Source organism: Heptranchias perlo, chromosome 24 (assembly GCF_035084215.1).
Source record: "Heptranchias perlo isolate sHepPer1 chromosome 24, sHepPer1.hap1, whole genome shotgun sequence".
NCBI classification, from domain to species: Eukaryota; Metazoa; Chordata; class Chondrichthyes; order Hexanchiformes; family Hexanchidae; genus Heptranchias; species Heptranchias perlo.
Window position 1 is genome coordinate 32,233,232 of NC_090348.1, and position 17,235 is coordinate 32,250,466.

Sequence of the window (17,235 nt, forward strand, 5' to 3'; positions counted from 1 at the left end):
AACTACGAATGAAAAGCGATTGTTTTCAGACCATAATGAGTAGGGGCCTACTGGAAAGACCTACATAGCATATGATAATTATTGTACAGAATCTAAGATTATCATATCAAAACTGTGTGATGGGAAAAAAATCAATTTGAAGAGCTGTTTTCCAGTGATTTTTCTGTGATATGGGAATGGCTCTATGGAAGTTAAAATGGCCCAAGCTTCAAGTCGCCGGGCTGGGATGAGCCCGATGCTCACCCCTCGCCCCCCTGTTAAAATTGAGGCATGTGTTTTCTCTAAGTGGAATTATCCACAATGATGGAAAATATGACGTAACGTGGTGCCTCTCCTCAAATGGGGTGAGAGATCAGAAAGAATGGGTGGAGAACATGCGTTATGGGGAAAATCTATCTCCTGTATAATCCTGCAAAAAATGATTAGGTGAGGAACGACTTAAGAAAAGACATACTTGCTCTCGAGGCAGTACAAAGAAGGTTCACTCGGTTAATCCCGGGGATGAGGGGGCAGACATATGAGGAGAGGTTGAGTAGATTGGGACTCTACTCATTGGAGTTCAGAAGAATGAGAGGCGATCTTATTGAAACATATAAGATTGTGAAGGGGCTTGATCGGGTGGATGCGGTAAGGATGTTCCCAAGGATGGGTGAAACTAGAACTAGGGGGCATAATCTTAGAATAAGGGGCTGCTCTTTCAAAACTGAGATGAGGGGAAACTTCTTCACTCAGAGGGTAGTAGGTCTGTGGAATTTGCTGCACCAGGAAGCTGTGGAAGCTACATCATTAAATAAATTTAAAACAGAAATAGTTTCCTTGAAGTAAAGGGAATTAGGGGTTACGGGGAGTGGGCAGGAAATTGGACATGAATTTAGATTTGAGGTTAGGATCAGATCAGCCATGATCTTATTAAATGGCGGAGCAGGCTCGAAGGGCCGATTGGCCTACTCCTGCTCCTATTTCTTATGTTCTTATGACATGTTATATACTGATTTTGATTAAGTTTGCATCACCGTAATTTCGAGCAAAGATTCTTCAATGTATACTTTAATGTGTAGCCATCTGGAGATTGATTGATTTGTCTTTCATCAAAATTAATTTTTAAATACATTGAAAAAAATGTAAAATATGTGCAATCTTTTTCCACATGGGCTCTTGGGGGGGGTGCAAGGGAGAGAAGGATAGTAAGTGAACACTATTCTTTAGCAGTACAAGCCATTGCCATTATTTATGTATGCTCATAGATCGAAAAAAAATAGTTTGAAATGCACAATTCATGCTCAGAACAGAGAGGTAACATTGCACCAGCTACAGGCTTTTTTGCTTGTGTTCCACAAGTGTTAAAGGATCCCCAAAGGTATTGTGGAATTTTATCTGACCTCCTCAGTATCACACCCTTTTGATAGAACTTTAGAAACCATTGACATTTTGGCTGCCCAGACATGCTAATAAGAGGTTAATCTGATAATTCCTAAAACACACCAAGTGCTAATCCTGCAGGAAATTTCACATCCGCTGAGCCAAGTACCAGGACATTCCCCAAAAGCTAGACCACAATATGCAGCCACTATGACTATAATTGCTGCTCAAATAGGATTTTAATATGGTTTTAATTTGTAATTTACCATAGCAAAATAGCAATCATGAATGGAGTAACACAACCCCTTTCTACATTTTAGACTGGCCACAATAGTTATCTTGCAGGGTTCTGTGTTACAGCCATTGCTATCTGAATCAATACCAAAAATTAATACCACACATCTCTGACCTCAAAGATGTAAAAGTGCAATGAAATAATAATAAGGTTTATTTGAAAGACTGTCAAATTAAATGGAAAACCCAATGGGGTAGATTTTGACTTTGTTGTGGTAGTGTAAAATGGGTGATAGCGAACGGCAGCCTGTTTTACATTTCTCCCGAATTAAAATCGCACGACTTCAAGATCTACTCCAACATCTTGAGCTCAAATTTCAGACAGACAATTCCTAATGTTGTGTCATGGTCTCTTGGAACACCCTTCCCCTCACCTGCCTGCATGCCAGCAGCTGCCCGATTTTTCCACCTGTTTTGGAGAGGAAGTGGACTGCCACCATATTAATGAGGCCTGGGAGTTAAAATAGCCCAGGCCCGTTTTCTGCTGCAGCGGGTGAGTTTCTAACTCATCCTACCACTAACTTGCCCAAAAACAGCCCAGAGTTAAAATCAGGGCCCTAGTGTAGAGAAGAGCAACAAAACTGACCCCTAGGACATAGGACTGACTCATGAGTAAAGACTGGAGAAACTAAGACTCTTTAGCCTTGAGGGGAGACAACTGAGGGAGAATCTTAAAGAGGAATAAGATATTAAATGGTGTATATAGATAAGGTTAATCCGGAACACTACTGCAAGATGTACTCAGACAATACGACAAATGGGCATTGGCTAAAACTGGTCAAAGATTAATTTGGTTACAGATGTCAGGAAGAATTCCTTTTTGCAAAGAGATAATCAATACTTGGAGTGGTCCTCTGCATAGGGTAACTGAGGTGAAAACCTTAGATTCATTCAAGATCCAGTTAGGTGACCTGATGGGGAGGCAGAATTTTTTTTCTTCCATATAAAAGCATTTGTGATTTGGTCAATGCTTGTCGGTGACTGACAATTAGGGTTGGACGTGTTCCTGGAGGTTTCATCACATGACCTCCCATCTCCAGCGGCCCTGCCCCCACACTCCCTCCATTGGCTGCCCAACACGTCTATCCTTGCGGCGCACTGCCTTCCCACACCGATCGTTACCCGATTGAATGACTTTTGACTGTCAAACAGCCCTTTTCCCCCATCTGCAATAATTTTATAACTAAAAGCAAAAGTGTTTAATCAAAATTTTTAAAAAGCATAATTTTTTTAATGCCCCATTGATTTTTCTCCTGGGTTGTTTGCAGCAGTGTCCTGGAGATTAACCTTTAATTCCTGGAGACTCCAGAGCCATCCAGGGGAGGATTGGCAACCCTACTGACATCAGGTGCATTTCTGCAGTGCTAGATTGCTTCTGCGGACACTTCTATCTCCCTGGAGATGGAGTGTTCTGTTGCTGTACAGGCCGCCATCTGGTGGCCAGGCTGAGAACTGGTAAAACTCACCTTTCGGGAACTGCTGATTGAATCTCAATTGAGGTTGTGATCGCAGCTCATGACTCCTCGGTGTTTGAAAAACACATGTTTAAATTGCTGAAAATGGTTTGATTCTCAGTGTCTTTCCTATTCAGAAATACACTTATGTTTTATTGCAGCAATCCTGTTGATTTACAACTTGCAATCTTGTCAGCTTTCTGGCCGTTAGGTGAATGTTACTAATAAATCACGGGCTCAGGGTTACAATACTCAGCCATTGTTTGAGAGAAGAATAATAGGAAGCAACAGATGTTAAGGCCGACGGTTACTTATATTGTTAATAATTGCAAAGATGGCACTGAACGCCTTGGAATGATTTATAAACTATTTTTTTAACCTATTTCAATTATAGTCATGTCATCACACTAATAAAAAAAACCTGCTTTCAATTTTGCTTAATAAATTGATTATATTACATGCATTTGCACCAATGCAGTCATTTTGGTTTCACAGTAACACAAAATGTGTAATGAAATTTGGGTGCAAAGTCCCCTGAACTGCACTTAGAAAAGAGATGTGGGAGCTTTCTCCCAGCTCCAGTATAACTGGAGGTAGTGCAAAACAAAGTTTACGCCTTTTTAACTTACGTTTTTAATGTTAACAGCTGGCTCTATTAACATTAGAATTGAACTGCCATTCGAATGCTGGTGAGCAGAGCTCTATGCATCTGTACTTCCTCACATACACAGGGCTCAGTGACACAGTACCTGTTAGCTTACCCCAGGTCAATGACCTTGCGTTGCTATAGGTACTGGCCTCAGACTGGTATAATGTAATGACACGCAAATATAACAAATATGTACACGACAAAAACTCGCACCTTGAACATAGCAATATAGATTGGGACCCTTAACAAGGGGTGGAGAGCAGACACTGAGGAAGAACTGGGAGAAGAATTAGGAGAAAAGACTGAATGTGTGGTGGAAGAGGTACGTTTTGATTCGATCTTTGAAGCTGGGGTAAGATGTCGTAAATCAGAGGAATTTAGGGAAAGAATTCCAGAGCACAGGGACACGATGGTGATGATTCTGCCACCTTTGGGAGCAAAGTGGTCCAGAGTCAAAGAACGGAAGGTGTAAGTTGTGATATAGGGCTGGAGACATGGTGAAATAGGGAAGGAGTTTGAAATGATGGGGAGCCAGTGTTGATCAGCAACGACAGGGGTGATTAGTGAGTGGGATATATTATGGGGTAGAATGCAAAGGGCAAAGTTTTAGATGAGTTGGAGTTCTGTGTAGGATGAAGCTTTGGAGTCCAGTGAGGGGAGCATTGTATCAGGTAAGAAAGGCATGAATAAGGATTTTAACAGTGGTGGGAATGAGGTTGGTGATATCTTGGAGGTGGAAATAGGCAGTTTTGGTGATGAGCTCGTTATGGGGTTTGAAGATCGTTATATTAACATGTCAGATAGAGCTATAGGGAAAGTTTAAGTTACACGAAACAGAATTAAGAGAGTCCACCGATTTACATTCCTGCTGTGAGGCCTAACAAATATAGCGTCTGAATTTTTGGAACTAACCTGATAAAGGCAAAGAAATGATGGTGGCGTGATCTTGTTTATTGAAGTCTTTGAAGACCATAGTAATAAAAAAAAGTATTTTTAATCATATGATTTGTGTTTAGTTTATTTCGTGAACTTGAAAATATAAAAACGCATTGTTTATTTAATGAAATGCTATATTTTACTTCATAACATCAAGTATTGGGAGACTACAGCACACTATTTTTGCAAGGAGCAAATTACAGAAAATTGCTTAAAGATTGTAATGAGAACAATGTATTCCATTGTTAGAATCTTCACATTGTCTGAAAAGCTCACTGGCCCAAAATCATGATGCGAATGATCGCTGCAGTTGAGGATTTCAGGACTTTTCCCCTCTGAAAACATTTATTTCTAAGAAATGCCAGGGAATCCAGTTCTCGAGGGGTTAATGAAATAAGTTGCTTCGAATGCATACAGCATACGAGCAATCTGCTGACTCTGTAACGATATGGGGTTAGATTTTCCGCAGGGATTCCCCGATTAGTACCCAACAGCCTTTTGTTGGCCTCAATCTCTCGCTGAGATTACGGGAGAATCCCGGTGGTAATTATTGACGACGGTAAACAGGAGACATAAAAATCCAAATCTGAAATATAAACAGAAAACACTACCAAGACATGGCAGGCTAGTTTGCATCTGAAAGATAAACGTAGATAAATGTCTCAGGAAGGGGGCCATCATCAACACTGAAAGGGAATGATAGGCCAGCCCCTGAAGTGTATTGCCAGGATTTTCTGTTTTCATTATATGGTGAACAGGATTAGGATAATTACAGACAGTAAACAATAGCCACACACTGCAGCATCTGTTAATCACCAAAAGTGAAAGTACCTCAAGACAGAAACTACACCTGTAAGGAACAGATTAATCTTGAATCTTTGAAGATTTAGGCCTCCTGTTCGAGAAGGTAAACCTTTCCAATGAAAAACAGTCAATACCTTAAACTCAGACCTATTTAAAGATATAAGGGGGAATCTTAACTCCCTCCGCCCGACAGAAACCAGGTGCTACGGACATTAAACTCAAAGCGGTAGCAGGTTTTCCATCCAGTCACCATCTTCCTGTCACTGGTTTAATAGGTGGCTGAGATGTCTGCCTGACTCATGAATATATTTAAATCTGGGTCCAGTTATGTGGATAAAACCCCAGAGCCATTTTTACAGCCCACTGGGCAGAGCGCCCACTGTGAACACTCTCCTCAGTAGAGATTGTTGGACAAGAAGCAAAGGCCCTTACAGATAGATCAAAAAAAATTTCTGTAGGGCCAGAAGAGCATGAGCGCTCATCCGGGCCCCACAAAAATAATCTGGGCCGTTGTCACCCTGTCCCTCCCCCCCCCAGCCAAACTTTGCTGCCAATCAGACGGTTCGATATGGCGCTGGGCTGAATCCATTGAGCTGCATCGGGACACCAGTTTGGGGCGGGCAGCTTGCCAGTTATGTTTCTTTGATGCCCTGCCCTCGAAATGGCCCGTGCCTCCTGCTGCAGCTCCCAGGCGGTTCCACCAGCTGTCTGTCCAAATGATAACATACCCCCCGCACTATTACGAGAAATTGTGAGGGTGGAAGAGTTGAAGAATCCCCAAGTTGTTCAGTTGCTGCAAAACTGCAAACATTGAAATTCCAGCGAGGAGACCAGAGTTTAAATCCCCAGTCTCAGCTGACAACCGCACTCTGGTGCCTCAAGGGAATATTTGCCAGTCTGCACACTTTGCCTGAGGAATAGATGGAGTGATGGGTGTGAATACGTTTCTTCTTGTGTCAAAGCATGCTCTCTGACCGATCAAGCATGATATTGTCCACTGGGATATGTATAGAATGGATCACCTTCTTCTCTCAACTGAAAAGTTTATATGTGTGAAAGGGGGAGGGGTAGAAAATTCTTTGAGCTAAAAAGAGTAAGGAAATCACCACAAAAAAAGGTTGAAGCAGAAAGTCACTTTCCTGAGAACTCTGACTTTGGTTTATTTCTCATCTTCTTAACTTACACTTTTAATATCCCAAAGTTAAAATTATATTATTGTTTATATACATCAATATTTCAATAATTATTTAACTATCTCAGCACTGAAACTGAACTCCATATTTCCTCATATGATCACTTTTTGTGTTAATAAACATAAAAGATTATTTTGCAAAGACACTAAATAATACAAATTTTATATAATATAATATATATATATATATATATACATAAAATGGAGAAAAGGAATACTGCAAGCACTGAGAAATTCTACAGTGGTGACTCCATACATCAATAAAATGCTCCAAGATATCAATTTGAACAGTTTAAAGAAAATTATATTTAAGACAGCTGGGACACATTCAATAGATTAACCTGTTCATTTTTGTTTTCAAACATGATCTGTACAGATTCACAGAAATATGATACTAGTAACCCTATAAAATGCCTACGCTCAATAAGTCCAAATGTGTGCTTAAAGCAAAGATTAAAATTCCCTTCCACTCATAAGATTAAATAAATGTCTTTAACTGGTGAAATTTGATGCATTGCTTTTTCACTGGTTGGACAATCTTGACAATATCCATTCCGACTCTTTTACAAATGTTTCCTGTAACAATCTTATAACAATTGGCAAATATTAGAGGCAAAATAAAGTAACTGCTTAACTTGTCAGCAAACAGAATGTATATGAGACTTATATTCAGAATAGAAGTATTAGTTTAGTTTGTTGTTTTTCTGCATTAAACCAGCTGGTTCCTGATGTTGACAGTACACTTGCACTTACCTTTGTGTGATAGGCGCAGTCTTGGATGGCTGGGACCCCCAGAACAGCTGGAATATCGTACGCTCAGGGCAAATAGAAGCAACACTTTGGCCAGAGCAGTGTCAGCCAGTGACATGCTGTTGAAGATCCTGTCTCTCGCTTCTTCCTTCTCAAAGTGAAGTCTAGTTTAATTTTCTCTCTCTCTCTCCTTCTCTCACACACTCTTCTCCCTAAGCTGTCTGAATGACACTGTATCCTCTTGTCAGCAATGACCAGTCCTTTTTTTATTTAATCCTCTGTTGTCAGGCTCTTCTACAAGCTTAACAGCTCGTCCCTGGTGTTTTCCCAAATCCTTCCACTTTCCAGGACTTAGCCTCGCCAAGCAGTGAGTTTCAATTCACCTTTCACCTCTCCTAATTAGAAGCAAGAAGTCCTTCTTTTCCGTGGTTCCACCCAGCAGGGATCAGCGCTTGCAGTCTGCTGTGCAGAATGCTGGAGCTCAGTAAAGGATGAAGTTTTGCTCCACAGAAATCATTGCAGTCCACGTGCCGATCACTGATCCTCCCTATTCTCTTCTAGATCCAAGCCCCCTGGTGTTACGTGGAAGAAAGCCAAGATACATTTATGGGTCAATGAATAAAAAAAAGATTAGCTTGAGCTCCTCGTAGCATATTTAAAGAGCACTTACTTTGAATATCAAATCTGTTTTTAATGATTTGTAATTAAACATTTTTTTTGAGGGGGGGGGATACACTCGTAAGTTTTTAAAAGTGCATAATTTTTTTTTGACTGGGAAACCAAAAATGCTTTGAATGGGACAATATTTTGTAACCAACACTTGCATTTGCTTGGGAAAAAACCTCAGTTAATCATACAGCACATCGTAAATATCAAGCCTGCTTAAAGCTGGAGTATCTATTTTGTTTATCTGCATCGTTCAGCTTCGAATCAATGAAGACTTTTTTCGATAAAACCTTGCCAAATAGAATTCAGCTGCCCTTTAGTTATCCCAAGCAGCTTTGTGAAATTTCTTACTGTACAGAAACATGAGCATTTAAATCTATTCTCGCTGACGGTTGATTCTTATCAGTTTCGGTATCAGTCGTACTGGAGGATACTTTTCTCCTATCTGTTGTTTTAAATGTCTTTCACCCTGGCGCTGATCGCCATATTTAAATATGCAAATTGCTATGCAGAGGGCTTTTAGAATTCGGGGCTGGTGGAATGCAGAAGGTGGAATGTGAGGGTGTTGGCTAGTTGTACACTTACTTTAAAATGAGAAATCTGTTCTGCTCCCTGATGTGCTGGTGGGTAACTGTAACGGACCATGCAGTGCTTAGTGATAAATGCACCATATGGTATTATACTGACCGCAGACCTGGAAATCGTAGGTTGAGCCGTGCTCTGTGCCAGGGCAATGGTAAGGCTACTATTGGCTTCAGTGTTTTTGGGCTAGTGAAGGTAAAAATCAGCCAGACTTCTGACCACTAACCAGAGCTCTGTGCTTGTGGGCAGTAGAGGATGAGAATTGGCTTGACTCTGACGCTGGCTAAGGTGGAATTGATGTCGGGACGCAAAACGAGTACCCGACCTTCCCTGGAAGTTCAGTGTTTGCCACATCGGTCCAGGCGACTTTTAGTCATCCCGGGTGGCCTCCTGAAAAGAGCGCTGAGGCAATTGAAATGTATACATAAGGGTCCTTGGCCTGTTGACGGGCCCTTTTGTGAAATTGGATTGTGGGAATGCCGGATTCGCAGGTTCCTAGGCCTCGCCCAGTGATTCTTGGCGCCAACAAGCAGGCCACATCAATGCTATTTAAAGGGATCCTCAGCTGCACTCAGGCAAGTCTCTGGTTAGACGTTTCAGATTGCTAGTGGGCTTGGAGGAGATTTTTTTTGGCTTCCATAGTTAAAATATTTTTGTGGAAAAGTTCTGGAAAGTGACTTTTTGCAGCTTTAGTACTTTGTCTCTGCGAGGGCTTCAGCTATTTATTGTGGTAAAGTGGATGTTTTGCAGGGTCTGGCTCTGGGGCTGTGCAGGATGAGGAGGAGGAGCAGCAGCAAGCAAGACAGTGAAAACCTGCAACTGTATCACAAGAGGGCGCAGGAGGCCTTACAGCTCACGGGTCTTCTGCAACAGGATCTCCTACCTCAACTAAAGTGAGGAGCAGTGTGTCTGGGACCTCTGCTCCACCAGGGAGGCTGTGACTGAGCTAAGTCACCTGTTGTAGCAACATCTAGAGCCCAGGGCATGTCTGTGGTCACCATGACCCTCAATTTCCACACCTCAGGGTCATTCCAGGCTGTAACAGGTAACATCAGCAATATAAGTCAATTTGCAGTGCATTTGCTGCATAAGGCAGGTTACAGATGCACTCTTCAACAAGAGAAACAATCTCCTCACCTTCCACATGGAAAACAACAGGAGAGACATGTGGGATCCGCCCGATTTGCTGGCTTCCCAGAAGTCCAAGGAATAATTGACTGCACACACATTGCCCTGTGTGCTCCGTGTGACGACCTCAGAGTATTCCTGAACAGGAACAGCTTCCCCTCCATGAATGTGCAGTTGGTGTGTGACCACAGGCAGCAGATAATGCAGGTCTATGCCGGTTTCCTGGCAGTTGTCACGATGCCTTTGTCCTTTGCCAGCCTTCAATCTCTCCTCTCTCCTACCCAGACCATCAGGTTGGAGGATACCATGGGAACAAGGGCTAGCTTCTGAACACCTGGTTCATGACTCCTGTCAGGAACCCGAGCACAGACGCGAAGAACACCACAGTCAAAGTCATGCCGCAACCAGAGCAAACCATTGGTGTTCGGAACAAAGGTTCCACTGCCTGGACCCCTCTGGTGGGGGCCCTTCAGTACAGTCCAAAAACATTTCATATTTTAGTGAGAGAATTTTTTGAAAGGAAAAAATAAATCAAATCCTGGCTGAAAAATCCTACAGCAAATTCATTGACATGTCTAAGTTAAGCTGGTTAAAAAAAATTAGAGGGTAGTCGAGAACTGCAAGAAGCAGCTTAATGAACTCGAAAGGCTGACAGGAATGAAGGTAATCCAGAACAAAAGGTCTTCACAGCAAGGGCAAAGGTAGAGCTGAGGCACTGGAAAAAACTTCCTCTGGCAAAAAGAAACATGATGTGGAGATGCCGGTGATGGACTGGGGTTGACAATTGTAAACAATTTTACAACACCAAGTTATAGTCCAGCAATTTTATTTTAAATTCACAAGCTTTCGGAGGCTTCCTCCTTCGTCAGGTGAACGATGTTCACCTGACGAAGGAGGAAGCCTCCGAAAGCTTGTGAATTTAAAATAAAATTGCTGGACTATAACTTGGTGTTGTAAAATTGTTTACAAAAAGAAACATGGTCACACATTTTCACTTCATGAACAGGGAGGAGAGAATTGAGATTCCTTTGATTTTAGAAAGGTGTGTCCACTTTGCTAAGTTGGTAGCCCTTTCATTTCTGGATTCAGAAGATTGTGGGTTTCAGTTCCATGCCAGGGTTTGAGTTTATAACCTAGGTTGACACTCCAGTGCAGTGCTATGAAAGAGGTTCTGTCCTTGTTAAACCTGATTGCTGGTCCAGGTGGATATGAACTCGAAGAAGAACAGTGGTGGCCTGGACAACATTCCCCTCTCAACCAACACCACCAAAAAGCAGATTAACTACTTATCATTGCTGTTTCTGGAATGCTCCTAGCACAGAATGGCTGCTACATTTGCCCATAGCCAATACACTCCAAAAGCAATTCATTGTCTGAAGTGTGCTTTGAGATGTTTTGACATAATAAGGCGCTATATAATTGCAAGTATTTTATGAAATACACGGATAGTGTTTAAAGATATCAACCACATGTAATTTAGACTATTATATGGAGCCAAAATACATTGCAGATCATAAAAAACATAATCGAATGTTTGTTTACTCATTTTCACATTCCATAAAGTTTCACAAAAAAAGCATACAGTTTAATATTTCTCTCCTTCGTTCTGTCTCTTCTCTTTTCTATATCTCCCACAGTCTCTGCATGACTCTCATATGAGTTTCTTTACCACTATAGACAATTTCTGTGTTTTAGCTCTGTAAAACCACAGAATATGTAGCACGGTGGCTCTAACAATGCAGCACTCCCTCAGTACTGGACTGAGGTGTCAGCTCGAATTACACACTCACATCGTAGAGTGGGGCTTGAATCCACAACCTTCTGACTCAGTTGCAAGAGCATTTTTAAGTGTAGTATGCCGTGCCAATGTTTGGACCTGTATACCACAGTCTTGAAAATGTAGGCCTTGGATTCTCAGAACCTAAATTTTAGATCCCCTGAAGCCAAACACAGTTTGGCTCTGGACATTTTTATAGGTTCAAAATAGATGACAACAAATACCCAAGAATTTTTTTTCCAAAAATATTATCTGTAGATGCAAGGTTCTCAGTGTCATGTACCTGACAATTCTTCAGGACTGTGACTAGTAGGAATTGGAGCAGGTAGTGGAGGCGGGCAATACTTTAATCTTACTGAATTTGCTTGTTCCAGGAGTGATAATGGGCAAGCGTTTCAATTGTCTATGGTACCCAGTATATTTGCTGACAGAACTGGGAATTTTATTTTGTTTTGGAGTGAAAGTGGAAGTTATTGTAACACCTAAACTTGTCTTTCTCTAGCCACACACATATGCATGGGGATGGACTGTATTAGAGCAGTTTAAGGACTTTGGGTAACTATTAGATTACAAACTGTTGCTTGTTGCCAGATTAACTCTGGAAACTATGCCAGTCAGATAAATTCTAACTGTGTTTGGCTTCAGGGGATCCAAAATTTAGGTCCTGAGAATCCAAGACCTACATTTTTAAGACTGTGATATACAGGTCCAAACACTGGCAATGTATACAACACTTCTTAATGTCAGTGAAATTATAGTATAAAGTTATGGAGTAATTTTATTCCTGAAACCCTAATGGTCAAATATGTTTTCATTTTACTATCCATGCAGCAATTGATTAGGGGAAGGGAATGGCCTGTATCCAATTTCTAGTTATATAAGGAGGGATGCCTCCATGTTCCTTTCCAGGTTTAACAAGGTCACACCAGAGGTAACAGAATTAGGACCTGACCTTGCCTTTATGAAACCTTCATTTTTGTGAACGACATCCACAAAAACTTGATCACTAATCGGTAATTAATATCTTATATGCCCATGTCAGTCTCACACTTTGCTGCTTTATCACTGTCACACTTTCTCATCGAACCACACAGGTGGGACATCCTGGACCAAAGACTTTTCTTTAATCATGGTCTACGCCAGTGGAGACTGGCCAATGGACAGCACACTTTTCAAGGTGGAATATTTCTGGTATTTTTTTCTTTATCTGACATGGAATACTCAGCTAGTGTAAGAGGCTCCATCTTGTGGCACAGGCAAGAAATAACAAAGTTCACCTATTGGGGCGAACTGAAGTTAAGTACTATTTCAGAATTAATTGCCTGTATCTGTGTTTCTGGTGCTTTCTTATTGGTTCAGTGTAGGCTCGTGTCTGATCTTCCTGAGTAGTTCATTGTTTTTATTGTTTGTGATTGGTGTCTGTGATTAAATGACATTGTACTAAGAAAAATTCTGTGTGATTCAGTCACCATGAGAGCTCCCAGCATCCCAGCTGCTATTAAATATGTAGATTATAATAGTGAACGCCTATCACTACTCTATAATGAATCTCAATGTTGTGCTCTGCCTAGGCCCTCTTGCTCACTCTCTCTCTCTCCTCCTTCTCTCTGGCTTTAGTTCCCCCCTCAGTCTGAGGCATTGTGACACATATACTGCCTGCTGTTGCTCCCTTTCCACTCCCAGATTGACTTTATGCACAGACCCCACACTATCCAAGCCTTCCTGCTAACCTCCTGACCACTACTGCCCTCACACCCTGTGGACCATGAGCAACAATGTGGCTAAATTCACTATTTATATAGTTAAAGTATACCAGCACAGACCAGGTTTTGAATTTAGAAAGCAAAGATTTCTTCAGGTAGCTGCTGGTCTGAACTTCAGCTTGGGAAAAGCAAATCGATTGAGATGGGGCCTTACACCTTTGGGTGACCTAAATCCAATTAAAGCCAAATGTTCACCCTACTTGTGCTGTTCAGAGCTTACTAAGCAGCCCTGTGCCTCTGGTTTTTAGTGGCATGTAACCAGTTCACAGAACTGTTATTGCTTTGCATACTCCACAGAACCGGATGTTAACACTTAAGTAGCACTTTGAAAACTGCAGCCACTTTTCTGCACCATAATGAATAATATAATATGGTTTGAATAGTTGAGTTTATTCAAAGAATACAATAAATAACAAAACAGCTTTGCTTCCTTTACCCTCAGGCCTTTTGTTATAACAACCATATGAAGGACCTATTTATTTAGCAGTATAACGGTCAGCAGTGACTCAAGTATCAGCCACTGAGGGATCAAAGAAGGAAAGGGGGAAAAGTTCATTTGACGAAACCATCTCTTTCATTCTTTTTATCCATCCCACAGAATCAGATGTGTTCTTTTAACATTTAAAAAACTAAATTTAGTTAACTTGAGTTAACTAGATATATTATGCTACCTGTAAGGTCACATAACACCCATGGGCTCATACAGATAGGAACTTGAGCAGATGTGTAAGTTGGATAGGACTACACAAAGAGATGGTGTCTTTTTTTGGTAGTCTGCTGGAATCCCAGTGGGCAGAGGCAGGTTGTTTTAGACATTGGGTGCGAGTAGTAGACAGGCAACTTGACGTTCTTAGTAGTGTTTGGGTGGACAGTGAGGAGTTACTGCCTCCCTGCTCTCTGCCAGAATAGGCCGTCCTAGGTCTGGAGGGACAGTGGGCTGTTACAGGTAAGGAGAATTGGGTAGAATGGGTCTCCAAAAAGGGGACCCACATGGTCTGGAGCTTACAATAACTTCAGTGTTAATGCATTCAAAAGCAGCTCTATGATGAAAGTGTCAGGCTTTATGAAATTCTAATTATTTTTGTATCAGAAATATTTTTAAACAACAGACTTTTCTCAGAAGAAATATATACTGTCATTCTTAATTGACACAGTTAAACATTTTTCCATCAGAATATTCAGTCGACTGTTTGGATGTTGATGACATTGAAGTCAATGGAAAAGAAGATTGGATTGAGGCGTAAAACGGGCTCCTGATTCACTATCATCTGTTTTACGCTATCGCTGAAGACCAATTCCATCCCCATTCATTTGTTTTAGTTTGAGATTGATATCTCATACTTGCATAGAAGTTTTTGGAAACTGTGCTATGAACCCAAAAGGCAAAGAGAATGTTCCAAGAATTATAATTCCTACTCATCACAAACCCAGGAACAAGTGTCAGCAACATTGTCAACATAAGCTTAAGGACTGATGAAATAATGACTCAACAGTGACTCATGTTACAAACACAATCTTTGATGACCAAACTAACTTTAAAATTGGGTATGTTTATTGATGGGGCATTGCAGCTTTAAGAAACTACCCCCAACAAGAAATGTGAAATTAGTTTGAAATTAGCTCTTAACATGCTCAAAAATTGGAGATGCATTTTATATTTAGTTGCAATTATTATATTTGCCAATTCTCCTGTAATTCCTGGGATTGTACTCTGAAGCTCTCAGTTGGTACATTTTTTATCCCAGAATTTCCTTTCAACGTGGACCATCTGAATGAACTGGAGTAAAGATTCATTCAGATTGGCACGGGTTGCTGTGAGTGGTATATTGAAGTGATGTTTGCCACTAATTTGCATTACCGAGAACCTTGGAAATTGATGTCACAGGCTTGTCAAACAATAGGCACGTATGTGTCTTTTAGTTCCTACGCAGAGCTGAACATATGCACATCAACCTCCATTACTACATGAGCAGAGACTAAACTGCAAACAGCCATTAACTCCGGCAGGCAGTACAGTGATACAAAGTGCACGTGGATGTTGATTGGACGTAAATGCAGGAAAAGGGAAAATTAAGTTTTGAAAAGAAGAAAGTATGGAAAAGGAAAATGGAGAAAAAAATGGGGAAAATCGCTGGAAAGGAAAACGGAAAGGTGCATGGAAATGGAAAGCGGCTGAGAAGGATTGGGGAAGAGAGAAAGAGTCAGCAGAGAAAATATTAAGAAGAATAAAAGGAGTAAAAGAAAATGAAATGATTCCACCATCTATTTATCTTTTGTGTTTTTTCTTCCCCCCCCCCCCACCTTCACCCCGACATGTCCCCATGGCTGGTGCCTGACCTCCATTCAGATTCTCCCAAATGTAGCATATTTCACTTTAGAACTTTATTCTGTTGGCAGTTATGGATATGAGCCCATGTCTTGCCTTATTGTAGAACAGCGTAGTAAAGTTGCAGTATGTGTCACCACTGTGCTACTTATATAACAAAGCCAGTCTTTGCTTGCCTCCTCTGAGTTGCTCCTGCTCCTTCAGATTTTTTCTCCTAAAGAGTTTTCAGGCACAACTTGGGCTTCATAGCAATTGAATTAGTTATCATAATAGACTATAAGTTTTAGAAAGTTTAACTAGAGTAGGCATTGGGTTCTTGTGTTACATTCCAGGAGCACTGGCAAAACTGTAAAAATTCAGATAAGTTATACACACACAAGAATTTGAATGGTATCCCATTATAAGCAGCTGAAAAAGATCACTTTCTGCAAAAACGATAAACCAGAAAGCCTTGTCAAAAAGAGTGATGGACGATTTACTGGATCATGAATAATTACAGGCTGCTCTAAGTGACCGTGCTAAAAAAAACAAACCTGTTGAGTAGTCACAAAAGGGCAAAGAGGTGGCTGTAAATACATGACACTCTGACAGGGGCACGTAGGGCAGGGCAGCTGGAACAACTATATTGTCCCTTGGTAGATTAACTTGGTTGTTTTAATTTCTATATTAATGAGCTAGTGCTCAATGTTACCCATTAAATATCTATACTGGAACCTGGCTATAATTGCAGACAAGGTGAAAGGTCACTTAACAGTCTGGTTAGTTATGATTTTGCCCAGCTGAGCAGAGCTACTGGTGTTAGAAAATGTGTGTAGTTCATTCACGTTATTAGACCCTGGGGAGAGGAGCCATTTTAACTTTCTGCTACTGAATAATACCCACAAAATTCCTCTCATCACATCTTGTAGATTGAAAATGATATTAAACTTAGTTTTTCTATGAGGGTAGAACTTCTGATCGGTGAAGTTCATATACAAATGTGCAACGCACTCATACACACTAAATTTACACAGGTGTTCACTTTTATATTTTAAATGAGTTAACACCTGAGCAAATATAGGGCACACAGGAATGTAGTACAGGCATGTCACATGGTCCTATGGGATTTTCGCTGTTCAGAAGTTCTACCCTCAGTTTTGAAAATACTGTTTAGGTTAGTTGTGAAGCACTACCACAAATCATAAATTCTTACTCAGAATTCCCCACTCAGGTTTTATAATCTCAGTTACATATTCAGTAAGAGGCACAGAAGAATGGCTGAGTTATCCCCACTGAAAACAAGGTAAGTCGTGGGACAAGTCTCCCTTTCCATTCCCTAAGTGCCTTGGATTGTTTTACTACATTAAAGGTGCTATATAAATGCACGTTGTTGTTGTTGATGATGCACGTGAGGGATTGTTTAAATAAAAGAGGAAGGGTCAAAATAAATTTCAGCAACACTGAAGGAAAGAAAATCTGTTATACCTGCAATTCGCAAAACTTATCAAGACGTCCCAGTGAACATTATGGGCTAGATGTTAACTCCCCCCATCTGGCAGAAAGTTCAAATGGAGCG

At 40.9% G+C, this 17,235-nt stretch overlaps 1 protein-coding gene across 1 annotated transcript in view; it reads right to left on the reverse strand.

The window, feature by feature from the left end:
• Positions 1-7,644, reverse strand: part of LOC137341868 (semaphorin-3E-like) — a 216,037-nt gene extending 208,393 nt beyond the window's left edge. Inside the window, exon 1 of the mRNA XM_068005378.1 lies at positions 7,442-7,644. Within this exon, the coding sequence (XP_067861479.1) occupies positions 7,442-7,556 (115 nt within the window). The 5' untranslated portion in view covers positions 7,557-7,644. The remainder of the gene's footprint in view (positions 1-7,441) is intronic.
• Positions 7,645-17,235: the final 9,591 nt, after the last annotated feature.